General features: G+C 36.7%; 2 protein-coding genes and 1 pseudogene across 2 annotated transcripts; all 3 read right to left on the bottom strand.

Moving 5' to 3' along the window:
* Positions 1–2,376: 2,376 nt before the first annotated feature.
* Positions 2,377–4,320, bottom strand: LOC108866399 (elongator complex protein 3-like). The gene is made up of 3 exons (XM_018644968.2): positions 3,793–4,320; positions 3,497–3,566; positions 2,377–3,379 (listed from the first exon to the last, which is right to left on the bottom strand). Exons 1-3 carry the CDS (start codon positions 4,137–4,139, stop codon positions 3,191–3,193), a joined length of 606 nt encoding a protein of 201 aa, XP_018500484.2. The 5' UTR covers positions 4,140–4,320; the 3' UTR covers positions 2,377–3,190.
* A 538-nt stretch (positions 4,321–4,858) lies between these two features.
* LOC103937131 (disease resistance protein RPM1) lies at positions 4,859–11,093 on the bottom strand. The gene is given in 5 exon segments (XM_048589341.1): positions 4,859–5,237; positions 5,735–6,224; positions 6,227–8,493; positions 9,454–9,540; positions 11,060–11,093. Coding segments are annotated over 3 exon segments (2,751 nt in total). The 5' UTR covers positions 8,463–8,493; positions 9,454–9,540; positions 11,060–11,093; the 3' UTR covers positions 4,859–5,212.
* A 3,318-nt stretch (positions 11,094–14,411) lies between these two features.
* LOC103937145 lies at positions 14,412–21,301 on the bottom strand (annotated as a pseudogene).
* Positions 21,302–23,297: the final 1,996 nt, after the last annotated feature.

Here is a 23,297-nt window from a genome sequence, read left to right as displayed (position 1 = left end):
GTATTTTTAAATTTACACTTTAAAAAAAAAAAATCAACTACTTGTCAAGTCTCTACTTCAACACCGGTAAAATCAAGTACTTTTCAAGTCTCTAAGTCAATACCTGTCATGGATAAGCTACTAGTTCAATAAGGTAATAATCACAATGCATTTAATTCATCGGAAGCAATAATAGTACATGAATGTAATGATTGCTCTTCATTCTATAATGTTAATCCAGTTAACAGATAGCTAAATTTCTCTTTTCATTAGTCATTTTTTTTAAACTCTCAGTCTGCAATTTTGAAACACAATTTGGTCATTTTATTGGACTCTAACTGAAAGGGCTTCGCTCCCTTATTTCGTGACTTTGGGCTGAACATAGATCTTGGTGCTCCGAGAGTCTCTCGACTGCTTTTAGTTTCATGTTTCTATGAATCTCATACTTTCCTAATTGTCGACTCTAACGAATGCATGATCATAGTTATTCATTTGCATTGATACTTTTCCAATAATTTTAGTATGCATGACACATTTATCGTTCATAATAATTCTATATCAACATCCAAATAACATTTCCAACCAATAATTTTCGTCGACGAATATCAACTGAGAAAAGAAGGCTATGTCTTATTTTCGTGTTGTGAACATGATTCGACTTCCAAGCTTCTACGAAAGTGGTATTCTTATTCCTTCCCAAATTTTAGACTCCAAGTAGCTCAACGTCTTTACCAATTCTTTAATTCGTGGAATTCAAACGTTTAGGGATCTATTCCTTTCTTCCTTGATCAAATTTCTTGACCACTCTTTCAGATGTCTTCAATCACATAGGTGGTCATTTTATTTTGTTTTTTGTTTTTTATTAAAAAGTGAGGTTAGTTTTATAAAAAAAAAAAAAAAAAAGTTGCAAAATCGGACAATGGTTGGGCAATTTCTCCGAACGTGGGCATTTTTTTTTTATATCTGATGTATAATAATAATAATAATTTTATCTTTATATTGTAAATATTATGTATTAAAAGTAAGGTTAAAATAGAAAAAATAGGGTTATGATTGTCATTTTGAGAAAGATGTTGATTAAGCCTCTTTGCATAATAATATTACTAGTATATGTGCGTGTGAACATTTATTTTTAAAATGGAAGGAGGGAGAAGATAGAGAACGTGGAAGTGGAGGGAGAGAGGAGAGAGGTTTTTATTTTTATTTTTATTTTTATTTTTTTTATTTTTAAATTTTAGAGATATGCTATATTCATATGTGGGTGAGGCTTTACAAAAAATAGCAATATTTGGTTTGTTTGATTATATTAATGCCCATATTTCCTTTTTATATTCAGTTTTGATTAAAGGGACAAAATGTTAATTTTATGGGATTTTAATTGATTCAAAGTTTCATTAATATGTGGTTTAGATTTTATAGACTAGCATATGGGCACAGACAAAGTGTGTGAGAAATTTTTTTATTTTTGTTTTTGAAATAAGAGAGATGAAGGGAGTGATAGAGAACATGTGAGTGGGAAGTTTTTATTTTTTATTTTTTATTTTTTATTTTTTTTAGACATATGTTAGCATTACATGTAGGTGAGATTTTGAAAAAAAAATTAGCAAAATTTGGTTGTGTGAAATTACATTTATGCCCCATATTTCTTATTCATGTTTTGTTTTAATTAGAGGATTAAACTGGTAATTTCATAAGATTTTAGTTGACAATAAATGTTTTATTAATTAGTAGAGATGTATAAAGTATGCATTTTCAATTAAAAATAAAGAAAAAAAAGCAGCATCTAGCATGGCAAGCACGACACAAGCAGAATTAGATTATTGTTGTGGGGTGCACTGGGCTAAAGGTTTCAAATATGGGATGGGTCAGCCCATCTTGTTTATTAAATGAGCCAGCATGAGCACGACACGAGGCACAATTGAGCTGGGCTTAATTAGGTGTGCATGTTGTAGTGAGCATTGTTTAAAATATCGTTACTGGTAGAAATAATAATATGTAAATTTATGAAAATATCTATGGATATATCGATATTAATATCAATATCAGTTTTTTTGTTTTATGGAAATTATGAAAATTTAAAATAAAACTTTGGAGAATATCAAACACGGGTTCAAACGAAATATAAGAGTTTCTTCGATATTTAACTGATATGTCAGAAATATTGACGAAATCTGTTGATTTTAGCTGAAATGTTAGAGTTCTTTCTATCTAGGGTGATGTTTAGACTCCACCCTCCGTTTCCATATCTTTTTGTGAGAACGTAGGAACCAAAAATTTAGGAACATGATAGGAACCATATGAAATTGAAAAGAGAATGGCCAAAAAAAACACGCTTGGAGATCATAGAAAGATAGTAGTGAGAATGTAGAGTAACATATTCTTGGATATACGAAATCCTGCTGCGTTCAATTTCCCCGTCACCCAAACCTCACTTTTTAACGGTAGTCTTCGAAGCACTACTGCATTTGAGTCCCATAGGCCTCATATTCCAAAGATCAAATCTTCTGCACCCAAAATAGGTGTAGGCTCTCTTCGCGTTTGGTTGTAGGCTTGTAGCATGATGCAATAAATTAGATCATAAAACTATTTCCTTGCTTTAATATGTTGGGATTTAGAACACTTGTCCAATTAGTGCAAGAAGCAACTTCTGTACAAGATGGCATTGTATAACCCGGATAAAGAAACATCCAAGTGATCATCTTTCCTCTCTTAAGATCTGTCTTTTGTCCTTTGGTACTCCTGGGAAGGGTCGTTAGCATCTGGTTCAAGCATACTTACATGATACATCAATGCTTAGCTGATTTATGCGGAGCTTTGCATTGCGATGCTGTGATGAATACCAAGTCGAGCAAAACCAAATGCAATCCTGCAGCTGTTGCACGGAATCACCACCTATGTGAGGTTGCGTTAAGGCACTTTTATTGTTTGCATTGTTGATTCTTATACTTCACCTTGTTTGATCTTTTTTCACTTGTCAGGGTCTTGCCAAAAGCTGTTTTCCGATTAATCAAAGTCCTTGAGCACGCCGTCTTAATGGTATTATTTCTTCGTTGTCAACCGAAGCTCTACCACTTGTGCGTTTATTTTACTTGTGTAGAGTTTTTCTTGCACCAATTTGTCACGCTCATACTTTTTCCTAGAGGAGGAAAGATAAGGTCTCAGTCTCTTACTGCAGTTGGTTTCGCTATAAAGAATGAATTGTGCCGCAGTTTCAATCTTCTGGCTTATGTTCCATCGCAGTTCCAATACATTTAGTAGCACCATGCTCGGAGTAGGCAACTGCCTCTTCAACATTGGCAGAAGTGTGTCCTGATAACGCATCGTGCAGATTTCTAATAAAGTAATCACGGCAATCCGCGGGCAACGACACGAAAGGACCGCCCATTAAGATGAACTCGACCTGAAGACACAAATTCAGTACCAGTTATAAGGCGACAACTACGCATATTACTCTATCACGGAAATCTGCAAACCCGAAAATAAATTCTTTAAGCTCTAAACATAGAACAGGCCAAACCTTGTCTACACTGTGACCCAATCTCTTCAGCTGATCTATCCTGCTTCTAGCCTGGACATATGGGTTGTATCTAAACACACAAAACCAAAAGATTAACTACCAAATTAACTTCCCTAATCCAATTTTAAACACCAATTCCTTCAAAGAATCTCTTCATTACAAAGCTCTCAATTTCATGCTGAAAAATCAATCAAGCCAAAAACTTAAAACTTCGAAACGAATCATGAATAACATAAAACTTGAATTCCCTATCAAGTGTTCGATAAAATGCGTCAATGAACTAGAGAAAGCCATACCTTGCCCGAATTGCGCGCATGCTAGTAGGCTGGTATTCAGTGTAAGACTGAGTGCTGCACTCGAAGTCCGAATCGGGACCGCCGGGGCAGTACACGCAAATATTTCCGGTGGTGGCGATGTGGGGGCACCGATGAGGCTTCGACATCACGGCCACGACGGCAATGCCCGAGGCGGTTCGGACCGGCTTCGCCCGGAGCTTGGGGAGAAGAGCCTCACGGTCGGACTCCGGCAGAGCCGCAATCATTTCGACCAGCTTCGGCGCACGTGAGAGGCCGTACTTGCGGCACACGGTGGTCTTGAGGGCGTTTAGGTCGAAGTTTTGGCCCTTCCGGGAGAGGTTGACCATGGAGCTGACGATTTCGACGATGGCTCGGACCGGGCCTTTTCTTCGGAAAGCCCATGGGCCTCGAATCCGCCCCGACCAGGTTGGGGTTGCTTTCTGGCGGGCTCGGATACTGGCAGCACTGCAGTCGCCATGGGAGGGAAGAGGGAGGGGAGTAAAAGAGGGACAAGGATTGTCTGCCCTCTCCGGTGCCCTCTTGATTGTGTGGTCACGGTTAAACCACGCTAACATTTTATATTATTATTTATTTTTGTTAACGTGACTTAACCGTGACCACACAAAACAAAAGGGCACAGAAGGCATCGAAAATGGAAGTGGGAAGGTAGACAATCCTTGTCCGTAAAAGAGCCTATCTCAAAATTTTAAAACGCCTCTTATTTTTAGTTCTTTTAATTTTGTTTAAACTATAATAAAACTTTAATTTTAAATTAAAAAGGCTTTTTAATCCATACTGGCTTGATAGCACACATGTTAAAATTTGAATACAAGTATCACCGATGTGATAATATCGTACCATCTAATAATTTTTCAGGTGAAACCATAGTGAACTAAAATATCAACCACAAAATTTACTTCTCTAAAACTATATATATTTGAAAACTAGATAAAAAAATTAAATATTGAAAATGAAAAATGGGTCATAAACATTGGTTTAGTTAGAATTGGTCTCATCAGTGACATATTTAGTTCCAAACCAATATTATTACATCAAAATACACGCAAGCAAATAATAATATAAGTTCTTGTTACACAAAGAGAATCTTGGGCATTATTCTCATCAGTGACACTGACAGATTCAGTTCCAAGCAATATTATTACATCAAAACACAAGCAAGCAATCAATAATATAAGTTTCAGTTACACAAATAGAATCTTGGGCATTATTCAATTTCACAAAGGGCAAATAAGAAACCTAGATTGATCAACGTTTGCAACTTCACACAACGCACAAACAACAGGGAGATTCTTCCTTGTAGGGCGAATGACTCAACACGTATATAGTCAGCTCTGTTACTATAACGAAAGTTGAGATTCACCGCAAAATCAACTGGCACAAAGGATAACTCACTGCAGTCTCACAAGTGCTTATGAGGCTTGATTCTACAAAAAGGACATTACAAAACAAAAGAAACACAGTTACTGAATAAAATCTCAATGCATGCATATTTTATGTCTTTGCCAGACTTTGTCTAAGATTGGACATGCAAATTGTAAGGGAAAATGATTTTTACACTCCGATGCACTACTTCCTCTTTTTCATAGCCTAATAAATCAAAACACTAACGAACAAAATCAAGAGGAGCGCATAAGAAAAGAAAAAAAAAAGGAGTATGAAAATCACCAACCTTTTAACTTTCTAACGTAATAGTTCAAATGATTATGTTGTGGAATTTTTTTTTTTTTTTTTTTTTTTTTACAAAAATGCTACTTTTACCATATTTTTTCTACCATGTTTGTACCACAACTCTAATAGAAATGAGACTCATGTATGTCGATGGGCTCTACCTCTATAAAAGAAGTGGTACAAATGTGATACAAAAAAATATGATAAGTCTAGCATTAATCAAATTTTTATGCAAGGATAAAAGTGTGCGTACCTTCTGTATACCAAAAAAGTTTTCATGACACCGCCTATTTTCTCTCTCATACCACACTGGATTTCAGGAATATGTTGTACCTTTGGATGATCCATGCCTCCTCTTACGGACTCTATAAGTTGCATTGGAACAATACTCAGATTCAAGCGTTCTACGTTAGCAAGGAACTCAATGCCCTGCGGCAATGCCTTTAACTCCAGGCAGCACGCAATGTCTAAGCCCCGGAGATTTGGCATCACCCCTTTCTCTATAAATATACCATTCAATAAGGGGAAGTTGACCAAGCATAAATGCTTAAGCTTTATGAAGCCTCTGGAGAAACACAATTTTTCGCCAACATATGCATTAAATAGCCCAAGCCTTTCAAGATTCGGCAATGCTTGAATGTGAGGTAGCACATCTTCTTCAAGTCTAGACCAACGTAGATGCATACGTGTCAGGTTTTGGAGTGAACCTAACCAAAGAGGCACCTTTCTAGTTTTCCGGCCAATAAAACGTTTTGAAGGTCTGGAGGAGGTGAACGTAGCGCATTAACTCGAAGAAACTCCTCTTCATCACTTGCCTTTAAAAGCAAAGTGTGAAGGAGCTCTAACTTTTGAAGGGAGTCACAGAGGTCCATCTCGTCACTTGCTTTCACATTTGTAATACCGAGGCTTGTAAGTTGGGTCATATTCCTGATGACTTTAATAATCTTTCCTTCTGATTCAACAGAATGCAAAACTTGCAATTTCTGTAATTTACTTAGATTCGATGCTGTTTTTGTCCCATTGAAATTTCTAAAGGCCGCCCAATCACCAGTGTAACAATACATGATTAGATGGCATAGGTTTACTAACTTGGAGATTGCTTTTGGAAGTGCCCTTATCTTACTCTGACATATGTTCAAGGTTTCAAGGTTGCGAAGCCGTCCGATAGATTCTGGAAGCTCGTCAATTAAGGTTCTCTTCAAATTTAAATATCTTAAGTTGAACAAGTACACTAGTTCACCTGGAAATCTATCAATTGGAGCATCCTGCATATCTAGAACTCTCAACAACTTCAATCCAGAAGGCAATTTCTTTAACGTGCCAAAGACAAGAAGGGAGTGAAGCTCTGACATACCTGTGCAAGAATTAATTTCTCTTTCAGTTGTTTGAATTGACAATCGGCGGAAATCAGCTTTATCTACTATTTCTCTGCCAACATATGCAGCACCAAACTTTTCCTTTTTTGATGTCGACAAGGCAAGCTCACGCACAAGATCATGCATTTTACATGCTCCTAGTCCTCCAGCTTCATTCATTTCAACTTGTAGCATGCTACGAACAATAAGTTCCACAAGATAGCCCTCTGCAACTTCTTCTGGTGTGACCCCATCAATTGGTTCAACAAACCCTTCAGCTATCCATAACCTGATCAACCTTTTTCTTTTGATGAGATAATCTTCTGGGAAAAGAGCGCAATATAGGAAACATGGCTTCAACCGGTTGGGCAAATTGTTGAAACTAAGCAATAAGATGCTGCTCATTGGTTCTAGCATAGGATTGTTAGTCAAGTGCCAATTTAAGCTTTTGTATACAGTTTTCCATTCCGAAGATGACTTCTTGGAAGACATTAGACTACCTAAAGTTACCACTGCCAGAGGTAGGCCTTTACACTTTTCCACAAGTTTCCATGCTAATGATTCAAGCTCTGGTGGACAAGATTTATTATTGTAACTTGAGAATGCTTTCTTGCTAAAGAGCTCCCAAGCTTCATTGTTTTCCAAAGGTTCAATTTCAAAAGGACATCTTTCAACTTCAAAAGAATAGAAGGCTATGTCTTTCTTTCGAGTTGTAAGCATGATTCGACTTCCATGGTGTCTATTAAGAAGTGGTATCCTTATTTCTTCCCAAAGTTTAATATCCCACACATCATCCAATACAACGAGGTACCTTTTAGACTTCAAGTATGTCGACAACATCTCTAACAATTCTTTGTAACTCATGGAATCCAAATGTTGAGTCACCTCTTCCTTTCTTCCTCGGTGGAATTGCTTGATCAGATTTTTGAACAAGTCTTCGATCACATAGGTTTGAGAAACAGTGATCCATGCATAACAGTCAAAATGCCGCTTTACATTTTCGTTGTTGAAGGTATTGGCAACAAGAGTTGTCTTGCCTGATCCTCCCATCCCGACCACAGAAACAACCATTTCATTTTCCCCACCATTCATCAACAATCCCATTAACCTTTGCTTCTTGTCTTCAATCCCGATTAGTTCGTCTTCCATAATATAAAGAGACGACTCGGCTTTGTTCTTCACCCATCTGGGAACACCATCCGAACTTGTTCCTTCTATTGTAGAGACACCATATCTCTCATTCCTCTCTGGAATGGCTTTGATCTTTTTTGTGATTTTCTGTAATTTTTTGGCTATTCGATGCCGATACCAAAGATTCTTTGGAAAGTAAATGGTTCTGTGGAGCAATTTTGCAAATGGAGACGCACTTTGTTTATCATATATGTGATAAAGGAACTTATCAATGACATTTTCCGCATCGCAGGTCAAATCTCTGACGCTTGTAACCCACGTTTTCTCTCCTTCTGTTTGTGCTTCCTTGCCTTCAGCATCTATTAAGAAAGATTTCATGCTTATGAGCTCCAGCTTAAGCTCATCAACTTCATCATGGACTGCCGCTATGGAAGATGCTTTGTTCTCAAGAATGGCCGCAATTTTCCCAATCAATAGTGATGCAGCTGACTCCATATTGGCCTTCGATACTTGGTATGCAATCTGTCTGCAGAATAGACAAGTTTCAAAACAATAGAAAAAGAAAAAAAGAATGCAATGGATAAATTTTTGTATTGTACAAACTATGTGCTTGGTTTTCAAAACGAAACCACAAGCCAAAAGAATTCAAGACATAAATAAGGTACTCAAGAAATTTAAATTTCTGTTCTTAACTTTCATTCAGTTTAACAAAGGGCCAAACTTCAAAAGTTCGAAAACTATTTCTCGAGTCTTAATTTTTTGCAAGAACACAGAATTAAAGAATTTGGTTCAAGAACAAAAATCTATGATTGAAAATGTCTAACTCATTCAATCTAATTCTTCCACCAAATGTCATGGATTTTTGTCAGTGTTAAGGATAACAAAAAGTTTCAATTCTTTGTAGGTGGCAGTTGACTAAGTACCACAAAATTGTTGTTAAATGAAAGTACAAACGTCGAAAAGAAGAACGGAATGTTTCGGGTATAGTAGATTGAACTCTACACAAATGCCACACAATTTTTTGCCCGACCCGTTAATTAGACATTGAACGATGCACAAATAGGTTTTGGGTAAACACGTTAACCACTGTTTTAAAAATCCCTACAACCCTAAGTGGTTGGCCACCGTCCAGATTAATGCCTAAGAATTTGAAAATTACGAAAGAGCACCTATACTTACCTAGGCGCCCGCAGCCGCCTACATAGAAGTTAGATAACTTTCATGTTGCATTTTATTTTTTCTAGACATTGTAATAGACTTGCTGAATACTTTCATTTTTTCAATAAATTGTTATAGGCTTTACAGAAAATAGATAACTTCATTTTGCATTTTATTTTTTCAATATATTGTAATAGTGTCACGCCCCGATCTTGAGATACGTCCGGAATCGACACGCGCATGTGATCAGTAGCGGTACAATATAAAATACATAGTCACTGGGACTCATACATATAATATACATCAAAGCTCAGCGGAAATAACTTACAACAAAGGGTGGCAAACCAATTCTCAAATGCGATGCCCACATAGCTACATAACCTGCAATCTTCTTCTCTAACCACTACCTATTACTCTGCAAAATAACGGGCAAATGAAACCCGTGGGAATGGCACTCCGGGCAAATGAAACCCAGATAAGCTACGAAGCTCGTGTAAAAATAAAAAAATCGCCTAAGCTCTTGCCTGCCACGGACTAGCGCCTAGTGCAATTCGTTAATGATTAAGGTAATTATCGGGTCGCCTATTAAGAACCTGATGAGATATCGTTTTCCAAATCTAAATAGTAGGTATATTAATTTCTTGCATGACCTATTAAATGAACGTGAGATGACACGATTCGTTAAGGAATTAAGGCGTTATTGGGTCACTTGTTAAGAATTCATTAAGATAACAAATTTGACACGACATTACCTGTTAAAGTGACAAATATGACACGAAAACAACAAAAACACGATAAATATAACTCGTTTGCTTGCTTAAATTACTAAAATAAAACACCAAATAATATTGATTAGACTTCCAACCAAATTCAACTTAATGGCGTATAAATCAATAACTTACCCCTTTTTACACAAGCAACGTTATTGAAGAAGAAATCGAATTTGAAGTCTTGTCTTCAAGGATGAATGCTCATAATCTGAATTACATATATAATAAGAATAAAAAGTGAAACAAAAGTCAGATGTAGCTCATAAGCCGTTATACTTTCTACCATAAAATTTCTAGAAAGATATTAGATACTGTAGTAAGACTGCAGAATAACATACCCTGGGGCATAGGGAAGCTCACAAAAGAGTTGCAACGATATGCTTCAGTTGCTTTGATGTTGTTATTGTTGGGCTCCTTTGTCAATGAAAATAAAAATATCAAATACGAGATGAAGGGATTGGAGCTCGCTAATAGAATATAGCCATTCCTAACCTCTCCCTCTCCCGTCAATTCCACAAACCTCTTATCTATTCTCATTCGACTCGACGGAGAAACAAGTGCAATTAGAGAATTCACTTTAATAGAAACAATTGCAAGTTATGATTGAAGTCATGAAGTCATGAAACAAGGACCAATACTTTTTGGGTCTTACGAATAGTTTCTGTCAAAGACCAATAATTTCAGACGAAGACCAAAACCTTTGGACAAAGATGATAATGCGATGTACGTGGAAATTTGTAAACCGTGGAACTGAAACCGCGTGGATGTGTTTTGCTCGCCGACAATATTGACGTTGCGCTAGCTTCGAATAAATTAAAAATATAATAGAAAACTCTTATTTCAAATAACAAACACAAGATTTTGTAAAATCACTCAAGCACACTGTAATTTTAATTCACATTACGAAAGTTTATATACACTTCCAGTAAAGTTTATATACACTTCCAGGAATTAAGGCGTTATTGGATCACTTGTTAAGAATTCATTAAAATAACAAATTTGACACGACATTACCTGTTAAAGTGATGAATATGACACGAAAACGACAAAAACACGATAAATATAACTCGTTTGCTTGCTTAAATTACTAAAATAAAACACCAAATAATATTGATTAGACTTCCAACCAAATTCAACTTAATGGCGTATAAATCAATAACTTACCCCTTTTTACACAAGCAACGTTATTGCAGAATAACATACCCTGGGGCATAGGGAAGCTCACAAAAGAGTTGCAACGATATGCTTCAGTTGCTTTGATGTCGTTATTGTTGGGCTCCACTTGCAACTGAAGAGTTGCAACGATATGCTTTCAGTTGCTTTGATGTTGTTATTGTTGGGCGATATGCTTTCAGTTGCTTTGATGTTGTTATTGTTGGGCTCCAGTTGCAACTGAAGAGTTGCAACGATATGCTTTCAGTTGCTTTGATGTTGTTATTGTTGGGCTCCAGTGATACCGTTGCAACTGAAGCATACTTTTTATGTCTTACGAATAGTTTCTGTCAAAGACCACTAATTTCAGACGAAGACCAAAACCTTTGGACAAAGATGATAATGTGATGTACGTGGCAATTTGTAAACCGTGGAACTGAAACCGCGTAGGACGTATTTTGCTGGCCGACAATAATTGCGAGGTGGGGTCATATTAAAGTTGCACTAGCTTCGAATAAATTAAAAATATAATAGAAAACTCTTATTTCAAATAACAAACACAAGATTTTGTAAAATCACTCAAGCACACTGTAATTTTAATTCACATTACAAAAGTTTATATACACTTCTAGTAAAGTTCAATTACATTTTTAGTCTCTGACTCAACACTCATCAAGGGTGAGTTGCTAACTCTAGGATGAATTTTTTTGGTCAAATTATGGTGACACCGATTGACAACTGTACCATACTAATTTTGTGTAAATCAATAATGATATAGTATTGTAGCAAACTGAAATTTTAGGTACGATATTGGTATTTGATAATATTACCGACGATATCATCATACCGTATTGAAAAATTAATAAATAATAATTCATATTCATATATAAAAATACATATAGAATAGGATTAAGGGACAAAGATTTTCATTCTTTTTTAGCCATTAGATTTTATAACATTCAATGATCTTAATTAAGACTAATGTTGAAAATTTTAAACCTTAAATGACATGGATGATGATGTGAATTATAAGTAATAAATAGACAATTATATTAAAGGGGCATTTAGATTCAGGTCCAAAAAATCAGCTACTTTTGGATTGAGTCCAGTTAGATATTCTTTCTAGTTTAGGTATAATTGATCTCATCTTATTCCTGTTTTGCCCTTTATAGTAAAAATAAATATATATTTAAATTTCCTAATTTATGCATTATTTACTCAAATTTGAATTTCAAAATTTGAATCTTCGAATTCCTCAGTCTAGCCACAATTTAAGGAAAAAATATTTAAAATGTGTGATAGGTAGATAATACAATTTATCCATGACACAAGTAGTATAAAACACACAGAGGTAGATAAGAAAAAAAATGTGATATATATACCAAGAAGATCCATAGAAAATGATGAATAAAAAGATGATGCTGAGGGAGTAAAACACGAAGAGGTTTAGAATAGAAGAAAAAAAAAAGAACAAAGAAACATGAAAAAAAAAAGAAGAAGAATTAAAGCATACAAGATTGGCTAAATTCTACAAATCAAACCAACAATAGAAACTTGAGGTTGGACATCTTTGATCATCTACGCTTGGGAGCAGGGAGGAGGGAAAAAAAGAAGATATCGTGAGGGATGAGAAGGAGACATCGTGAGGGAGAAAGAGAAGGAAGAATAGGAAATGTTTTAAAGAGAATTAAATTCCTATACTTAATCCGATCATTAAGCATAAGATAATCCTATGAATAAGGATAAAAAATCATCATAAATATAAAAAAATTAATAATATATTAATTACTTAATTAGTCAATTTAGGGATAAATTTGGCAAGAGAAGAAAAATAAGTTGATGTGTACAATGAGTCATTGGACCTAAGTCAATAATCAAGCAAAATTGGACTATACCTCATAAAGGCTCACAAAATTGGACTCATGTCAAATTTCCCCTATATTAAATCAACTAAATCAATTAATCCAATAAAACTCAAAAGCAAAAAAATCAACTGCTCACGAACGTAAGGAGGAGGAGAGAAAATCCGTCTTTACTGCATGTTGATTTGATTCGATTGATAAAAAATTAAGAAGCACACAAAACGTATCGAGCAATTTCGATCTTTTGAATTATTTTGTTCGGTAAACAAAACTCAACCTAAAACCCTAATTCTTCATTTTGGGTATTTTGAGTGATAAATTAGATTGTGGAAGACTTCCAAATCATAAACTGGCACATGGGTAAGACGAGCTTCTTCCGTCAAAGCTCTCCTACCACATTTCCGGGGTCTGGTAAGGCAGAGAAGAGATAAGATCCATGCTCCAATTCTCAACCCCACATTCCCCAACAATCTCCATAGCCTCATAAACCTCCCGAACGCCATGAGCTCTCCCACAAGCTTTCAGCGGCTCTTCTTGAAACGCCTGAACTCCCAACGACACCCTATTCACACCCAACTCCATCATGGTGGGGGCTATGGTTGAGGTATTTTTTTCGAACAGCTGGCGCGGTGTGTGCGAAGCAGGTGAAGGTAGTGCGTGGCGGTGGCTTCGGCGGCGATAGGCGTTTGGCGGGAAAGGTTGAGAAAATGGGAGCGAAGCTTGATTTAAGCATTAATGGAGTCGGAACGAGGAGCGTGAGCGAACAGCTTTCAGCTTGTTATTCCGAAATTGGAAATGGCTTCGCTGGTTCATATGAAACACGAGACGACGACGTTTCAGTGATGTGAAAATATCATTTTCGAATTTGGAGAGTTTAATTATAATTACAATGCCTCATTTTAGCTACTCTGTGAATATCTCCATCCATTTTGACCATTTTACATTTGATTTTGTGTCTCAAATAGGAGAACAACTTACATGAAATAAGTTCATTATCTCTATGACATTTCATCTAATAATACATTATCATGTGCATTATTAAACCAAAACATTACGCGACGTTCAACTGTTCCACGTAAGTCCTCAAAAGTAGACCAAACGAACAAAAATGTATGAACATGAGCCATCCAGGTGAATCAATGGATGACATTTACAACAACCTAAAAAGGTTGGTGATATTGACACTCATTTTACCTCTTACACATTCCTATTAATTTATATCCTTTGATCTTTTTCTATACATTCGATCTGATAGATGAAAATTAAGAGGAGTGAGAAAGACACAAGGGGAAGTGTGAATACGACCACCCTACGTAAAATGGGAAGACCAAAGTCAAAGAAAGGAATTAAAACTGAGAACTTTAACGAAAAATCATATTTTTAAATTAAAAAGTCAATCCTGATACTATTTATTTTACCCTTTATTTTGTCCTTGTCATTAAAACTCAAATTTTCAAGTTATTTTCATTAGTTTTCCTATTAAAAAGAGGTGACCAAAATGAGAGAGTAAATAGCACACACTATTGGAATCTCAAAACAAGCAGACTGGTTATGCAATGCAAGTTACAACCTGTTTAGGATAATGTTACAAAATTGTATGAAAACTAGTTTTCTTTATCTCGTCATACGAGATGTTTCACCATGTAAGGCCCTTCGAGCTCGTAGCCTAATTTCCTATAGTAATGACGAGTTCCTACTCCTGAAATAACAGCAATCTTTTTCGATCTATGCTCCCTGCTTGCGATCCGCTCGGCCGCCTCCATCAAAAGGGTACCATAACCCTGTTTGAAACAATTAGGGAATGGAACATGTTATTAGAGAGCATACTCCTATGACTTTCTGAAGTTTGATGGAGCACATTACCCCCAATATATGCATCTCAACACTTACGGTAACATAAAGAGTTGATTACAAGATACATTACCTGGTGTTGCAGCTTGTCAGAATGCCGCCCATGAACTGGAACAGCAGTCCCATAAACATGGAGTTCACGAACAACAGAATACTTCCCCATGAGTTCGGGACAAGTAGTGTTCGGGCCACACTTTCTTAATCGCAGTAACCCAACTAGAATATCCTGTTTACAAAAAGAACAAAAACAAATCATGGTAAGTGTCAGTACAGACAACCTGCTCGATTGGTAAAACCCAAGCCTTAAGATTCTGTGCACAAATTACTACGCAAATCAGAGAAACAAGAAGTTCTGGAAAAGTGAGATCCTCTGTTCATCTATATATGCTGAAGCGAAATTAAATTAGATATTCTACTCAATATTACAATCATAATCTTTTTAAGTGTTTATCTTCCATCAGCACAACACTTCTGCACATGACAAGCATAGAATGATCATTTCGTTTGACGAAGCACTCTCTCACATATAAAGAACGAATACCAGGCAAGTATCTTCATATGAAAGAAATGTTTCCCATCCTTTATTTGCCATATAATCACGACGAACAAGCTCCACTTCGTCTGGCCTAATTTTGTGAAAGAAATGTTTCCCATCCTTCATTTGCCATATCATAGTTATTCATTTGCATTGATACTTTTCCAATAATTTTAGTATGCATGACACATTTATTGTTCATAATAATTCTATATCAATATCCAAATAACATTTCCAACCAATAATTTTCTTCGAGGAATATCAATTGAGAAAAGAAGGCTATGTCTTATTTTTGTGTTGTGAACATGATTCGACTTCCAGGCTTCTACGAAAGTGGTATTCTTATTCCTTCCCAAATTTTAGACTCCAAGTAGCTCAACGTCTTTACCAATTCTTTAATTCGTGGAATTCAAACGTTTAGGGATCTATTCCTTTCTTCCTTGATCAAATTTCTTGACCACTCTTTCAGATGTCTTCAATCACATAGGTGGCCATTTTATTTTGTTTTTTGTTTTTTTATTAAAAAGTGAGGTTAGTTTTTAAAATAAAATTAAAATTTAAAAAAAAAAAAAACAAAGTTACAAAATCGGACAATGGTTGGGCAATTTCTCCGAACGTGGGCATTTTTTTATTTCTAATGTATAATAATAATAATTATTATTTTATCTTTATATTGTAAATATTGAATATTAAAAGTAAGGTTAAAATAGAAAAAATAGGAATATGATTGTCATTTTGAGAAAGATGTTGATTAAGCCTCTTTGCATAATAATATTACTAGTATATGTGCGTGTGAACATTTGTTTTTAAAATGGAAGGAGGGAGGAAGATAGAGAACGTGGGAGTAGAGAGAGAGGGGAGAGAGGTTTTTTTTTTCTTTTTAATTTTAGAGATATGCTATATTCGTATGTGGGTGAGGCTTTACAAAAAATAGCAATATTTGGTTTGTTTGATTATATTAATGCCCATATTTTTTTATATATATATTCAGTTTTGATTAAAGGGACAGAATGTTAATTTTATGGAATTTTAATTGACTCAAAGTTTCATTAATATGTGGTTTAGATTATATAAACTAGCATATGGGCACACTACAAAGTGTGTGAAAAAAAATTTTATTTTTGTTTTTGAAATAGGAGAGAGGAACTTATTTTATTAACATCCCACATATTCTTGATTAAACCCCACATACTTAATACACACCACATTTGCTTTTTCAATTAAAAATTATTTTAATACACTCACATACTTTCTCATAATACCCTTACACCCCACATTCTCGTACACCTAATATTTTCCGCATATACCCACACTTTCTATACACCCCACATTCTTCAAATCTTATAATACTCATTTTCAATTTTTATAAATTAAATTGACTTAGGATTAAAACCCTAACAATCTCTAAAAAGAAAAGTCTACAATCCAGTCTGTCTGCTAAAAAATGGCAAGTAGGAGGAACCTAACAGAGCAAAAGTAAACCCCAGAAGATGAATAACGGAAAAGGTGTTGCTGGGTTGGCCTCCTATGAAATTGGGTAGTATGGAAAGCAAAAGCAGGCTTAAGTAATCACCGATGTCGTTGAATAATTAAAACAATGACAAATGTGAAATTTTACCTCATTTGAAGCTTCCGAAATATTGATATCGTGTTCCATTCGTTAATTTTTTTTTTCCATCAACATGTTTATAGTTTCAATAGTTAGAATTTTATTCAACAATGGAGTGGAGGGTGAGAGGGGTTTTGGATAGTTGAAGAAGATAAATAATACATTAAAAGTAATTTGGGGTGTATTTAGAAATTTCTTACTTTCTTTAAACCTCATAAGGTCGAAATTGTCATTGCATAGTAGGTTACACAAGTCATTTAATATTAAATTTTAATGTGGGGTGCATTCAACATTATGTGGGGTGCTAATAAAAAAAAGCCTCTTTTTATTTTTTATTTTTTTTAGAGATATGTTATGATTACATGTAGGTGAGACTTTGAAAAAAAAATAGCAAAATTTGGTTGTGTGAAATTACATTTCTGCCCCATATTTCTTATTCATGTTCTATTTTAATTAGAGGGTTAAACTGGTAATTTTGTAAGATTTTGATTGACCATAAGTGTTTTATTAATTAGTAGATATATATTAAGTATGTATTTTCAATTAAAAATAAAGAAAAAAAAAGCAGCATCTAGCATGGCAAGCACAACACAAGCAGAATTAGATTATTGTTGTGGGTTGCACTGGGCTAAAGGTTTCAAATATGGGATGGGTCGGGCCATCTTGTTTATTAAATGAGCCAGCATGAGCATGACACGAGGCACAATTGAGCTGGACTTAATTAGGTTTGCATGTTGTAGTGAGCAGTGTTTAAAATATCGTTACTGGAAGAAATAATAATATGTAAATTTGTAGAAATATCGATGGATATATCGATATTGATATCAATACCGGTTCTTTTTTTATGGAAATTATGAAAATTTAAAATAAAACTTTAGGGAATATCAAACACTGGCTCAAACGAAATATAAGAGTTTCTTCGATATTTAACCGATATGTCTGAAATATCGACGAAATTTGTTGATTTTAGCTGAAATGTTAGAGTTTCTTCTATATAGGGTGATGTTTAGACTCCACCCTCAGTTTCCATATCTTTCTGTGAGAACGTAGGAACCAAAAATTTAGGGACATGATAGGAACCATATGAAATTGAAAAGAGAATCGCCAAAAAAATACGCTTGGAGATCATAGAAAGATAGTAGTGAGAATGTAGAGTAACATATTCTTGGATATATGAAATGAACTTTTAACAGCATTCACCCAATGCCCTCGAAATCCTGCTGTGTTCAATTTCCCCGTCACCCAAACCTCACTTTTTAACGGTAGTCTTCCCGAATAATCAAAGTCCTTCAACACGACGTCTTAATGGTAGTTTTTTTGTTGTCAACCGAAGCTCTACCACTTCTGCTTTTATTATACTTGTGCTTACATTTTGGTTTGTTGTAGAGTTTTTCTTGCACCAATTTTGTCACGCTCATACTTGCTCGGGGAAACGGAAACTTACTGCAGTTGGTTTCGCTATAAAGAATGAATTGTGCCGCAGTTTCAATCTTCTGGCTTATGTTCCTTTGCAGTTTGCAATGATTGTCTGTTGTTTTTTATATCCGTATTTTTCTTTCTTTTGAAGATTTTTGCGTCACGGAGAATATGTTGTCACGTTGCTTTGTTTTTGCAGAAACATATAAGTGTATTCTACCTGGCTATCTCCATACTGACTTTGATGCTGCTCCCCATTTTCTATCTGATAGTGTATTTGCACCCAAAGGCATCACGTTTTTCGGGCACTTGGATTTCACATTTGGATTTGTTGCAAGATTTTCCTAGTTTCTTTGCAATTTGCAGAGAGATGAGGAAAGGAACCCAAGAGCTTAGGCGCATCTCAAAAGTTGGGCAGAAAACAAAACCCTCGTAGTCACTTGTAAGCTATATACAAGTTCATACATAGATAGTTCTTGCTACCATGGAAAATGTGCAAGTAAATCACAAAATGCGACTCGGATTTCAAACTCTATATGTTTCCTATGTTTCAATTCAGGGACTTGGAGTCGATGAAATGAACATCAAGGATTTGTGGAACAATCTATTTCTTCCGTACACCTGTAATTCATCGTCCATAGTTTGTTGTAGCTCATCGTCTAAACTTGTAATTCGGCCTCATGTCGGTAGGTTTTGTGGAACAAAAAACTGAACGAAATGCCTTTGCGAATGATATTTGATTACAAATGTTACAAGCCTTCCTTTTACTACTCATGTTTCAATCGACCTCAACATCTTCTTCTCCGCGATGCCTCCCCAATGCCGGGAACTTGAACCTGTTGGTTTCTTGATATACTCAGCTGGTCGCTTATCACTTGAATGACGCATGTTCCGACCATGGTTCTCTGCTGCACCATTTTCTCGTCGACTATGACAACGGTAGGTGCAAGAGTAGAATCTCTCTTCTGATGCTCTGCTATGTAGAAAATACAAAGCCTTCAGCTTTGATGATGCCATGAAACTACATGAATGCTAGTGTTCCACTCTAGTACTCTACCACCAGACGCTGCAGGTACATGGAATTGCACTTAGCTTACAGAGCTACAACCGCAAATGCAAGCGATATCAATTCATTCGATAAAAGGAAACCATCTGGATCACTTAGCCGAATGTGGGCAGGACTTCTTTCAGTCTTGTCCTCGTTTACTAGCAAGGTGTTGAATTCATCTGCAGCGATGGCCCTTCCCTGCTCATCGAAGAAAACCACATGCCCACTTTCAACATAAGGTTTATAGGCCTTGCAGAGGGAAAGAACGAGAGAGCTAACATATGCTCCTCCGAAATACTTCAAATCCAAACATCTTGAAGTCCTAAGAGAGAGAATAACAACATCCGTGGCCATGTCCTGCACCGTAAGGGGACTCTCACCGCACTCCACCAAATAATTCTCCATATTCTCCATATTCTCCATATTCTCCACATAACCTGTGTACTCTTTCACCCTCTTTGGTCTCAAAAACCTCACGCCACCGACATAGCTAGCGGAGCTAAGGCCGAAAGCATAGAAAGGCTTGTTCTTCCAATAAGTTAGATTGTGTTTGCAGTGATATCCACTCTTGCAGTAACTGCTAATTTCGTAGAGGTTGTAACCTGCATCCGAAAGCGTCCTAGACGCCATCTTATAGAACTCAGCTGACCGTGTTTCTGAAGGCAACGGGAACTCCCCTGGTGTATACCAGCAAACAAAAGAACTCCCAACTTCAGAACCAAATTCATTCCAAAACTAAAACCGTGGATTTCACCACTCGGTCCACTTACAACAACCCGAATTTCGGTCCACTTACAACAACCAGTTATAAGGCGACAACTATGCATATTACTCTATCATGGAAATCTGCAAACCTTGTCTACACTGTGACCCAATCTCTTCAGCTGGTCTATCCTGCTTCTAGCCTGGACATATGGGTTGTATCTAAACACACTAAACCAAAAGATTAACTACCAAATTAACTTCACTAATCCAATTTTAAACACCAATTCCTTCAAATAATCTCTTCATTTCAAAGCTCTCAATTTCATGGGGAAAAATCAATCAAGCCAAAAACTTTAAACTACGAAACGAATCACGAATAACATAAAACTTGAATTCCCTATCAAGTGTTCGATAAAATGCGTCAATGAACTGGAGAAAGCCATACCTTGCCCGAATTGCGCGCATGCTAGTAGGCTGGTATTCAGTGTAAGACTGAGTGCTGCACTCGAAGTCCGAATCGGGACCGCCGGGGCAGTACACGCAAATATTTCCGGTGGTGGCGATGTGGGGGCACCGATGAGGCTTCGACATCACGGCCACGACGGCAATGCCCATGGCGGTTCGGACCGGCTTGGCCCGGAGCTTGGGGAGAAGAGCCTCACGGTCCGACTCCGGCAGAGCCGCAATCATTTCGACCAGCTTCGGCGCACGTGAGAGGCCGTACTTGCGGCACACTGGTGGTCTTGAGGGCGTTTAGGTCGAAGTTTTGGCCCTTCCGGGAGAGGTTGACCATGGAGCTGACGATTTCGGCGATGGCTCGGACCGGGAGAGGTTGGGGAAAGCAAGGAGCACGGAGAAAAAGGAGGATGCCCAAAAAAGTAAAACGATTTCTAGGGTTTGATGGAGTCTGCAGCCAGTTGGACTCGAGAGTTTTATCACTGTGTTGTCGAAGAGAGAGAACGCCAGCTACGAACTCAGCGGAAAGAATGGCAACCTTGTAATAACACAAACTAAGCAAGGGTAAAATCGGAACTACACTGTGCTTATGAACAGCGTTTCAGTTGATTTTCAGTTTTAGTATATATTGAATTTCTTCGCAAAATTCACACCCATGCACCGCACCAAAATCAAAAATCGTTTCTCCCTCTCTCTCTCTCTCTCTCGGTTTCTTTCTTCAGAGACCCTCTCTCTGTCACACTCACGCTGATTCTTTCGCCAGAAAGATCATTCGTCGAAAGAAAGAACAACAATGTCAGGAGACCGAGTAGACGAACAAGAACTGACCAAGATGGCGTTCGAGATTAATGGAACAAAGCAGAATCCATCCATGAAGTCAGAAGTTGATATTCTACTGATGTCTGAGTTTGAGTTTGTTAAACAATCAGTTGCTGGAAAGCTTCGAGGGGATGAAGAGAGGTCAGACCTGCAATGTTTTCAAGAACTCATCAAGGTTTTAGACATTGATCAATGTGGGGCAACCCGATCAGAAGTCGATACACTATTGAGCGCAGAGTTTGCAACCGTTACAAAGTGTATTGCTGGAAAACCCATCACCGGAAAATATCGGTCCTCTGCGCGGCGGAAAACTTCGGAACGCTTCAAGATTTCGGTGGGTGACATCAAGAAAGTAATTCAACGAGTATTCAAATCTGCGAAGATCCTTTTAGAAAGCAAACCAGCCCAAGACCTGAAAGCTTTCATTAACTTAGTTGGCTATATTTCGAAGGGGGTCCAGTGCATTATCTTCATAGTTGAAGCCGCAACTTTCTTGTGTCCATACTTGTTTGAGGGGGTTAATTTCATAAGACAGATGACAATTTTTGTCAGCAAAGTTGTCAGAGCTTATTTGTGTGCAATGAAAGAGTTTCTAACAGAAACTATTCAGTTTGCAACCAATCGTTATAGCTTTCGAGGATTACAGTCTGAAGCAGAAGATCAGCATCAAGATTGAAGAATAAAAAAGTAATAAGAAAAATAGCTAGATAGATTCATTAAGAGGTTCTTCTGGTTCAAGTTTGCTGTTGAAAATTTGTCTTCTTTGGACGTCGTCCAATTCAATGTGCTAACAATAAAGTCTTAGTCATTTGTTGTATAAAGTATAAACTAGTCTTTTTTTGGATTGTTTCCCTTCAAGCTCAGGCAATCTTTTTCTATCGATGCTCCTTGCTAGCAATCCGCTCGGACTCCTCCAGGGTACCATAATCCTGTTTGAATCAATCAGAGTACATTATCACCCAATAAATTAATCTCAACACTAACGGTAACATAAAACAGTTGATGTAGAAGCTACATTACCTGGTGTTGCAGCTTGTCAGAATTCACCCATGAACTGGAACAGCAGTCCCATAAACATGGAGCTCACGAACACCAGAGCACTACTCATTGATCTGGGACAAGTAGTATTCCCGCCAAGCATTTGGGACAAGTAGTATTCTGGCCTCACTTTCTTAATCGTAGCAACCCAACGAGAGAATCCTGTTTACGAAAAGAATAATAACAAAATCATGTTACACAACCTGCTCACCTGGAAAAACTCAAGCCATAAGAACGTGTGCACAAATTACTAAGCAAATCCGAGACACGCAAATTTCACATGACAAGAACAGAATGATCATTTCGTGTGAAGAAGCACTCTATCACATATATAGAAGGAATACCTGGCGAGTTTCTTCATACGAAAGAAATGTTTCCCATCCTTCATTTGCCGCACAAGCTCCACTTGGTCTGGTTTTGGATGTATGTCCTAAATTGCAGCAACCCAATGAGAATATCCTGTTTAATGATAGAATAAAAACAAAATCCTCTTAAGTATCAGTATACACAACCTGCTCATGAGAGAAAACGCAAGCCATAAGATTCTGTCACAAATCAATATGCAAATCAGAGAAACAGCAAGTTCTGGAACGGTGAGATCCTAAGTTCATCTATATGCTGAAGCGAAAATTAGATATTCTACTCAATGTTACAATCATCATCTCCCCAAGTATTCATCTTTTATCAGCGCAACACATTTGCACATAAGAAGAATAGAATGATGATTTCATGTGAAGAAGCACTCTCTCACACATATATATAAAGGAATACGTGGCGAGTATCTTCATATGAAAGAAATGTTTCTCATCCTTCACATGCCTTATAATCACAATGAACAAGCTCCACTTGTTCCGGCCTAATTTTGTGATGTTTGTCCTAGAACCATCAAGAATGTTCGGTAATGTTTTATT

Source organism: the organism of the source record quoted next, unplaced genomic scaffold (assembly GCF_019419815.1).
Source record: "Pyrus x bretschneideri cultivar Hongxiangsu unplaced genomic scaffold, Pyrus_bretschneideri_v1 Contig3, whole genome shotgun sequence".
Classification (NCBI taxonomy): Eukaryota; Viridiplantae; Streptophyta; class Magnoliopsida; order Rosales; family Rosaceae; genus Pyrus; species Pyrus x bretschneideri.
Note: the sequence above shows the minus strand (reverse complement) of the source record. Positions and strands in the feature narration are given on the sequence as shown.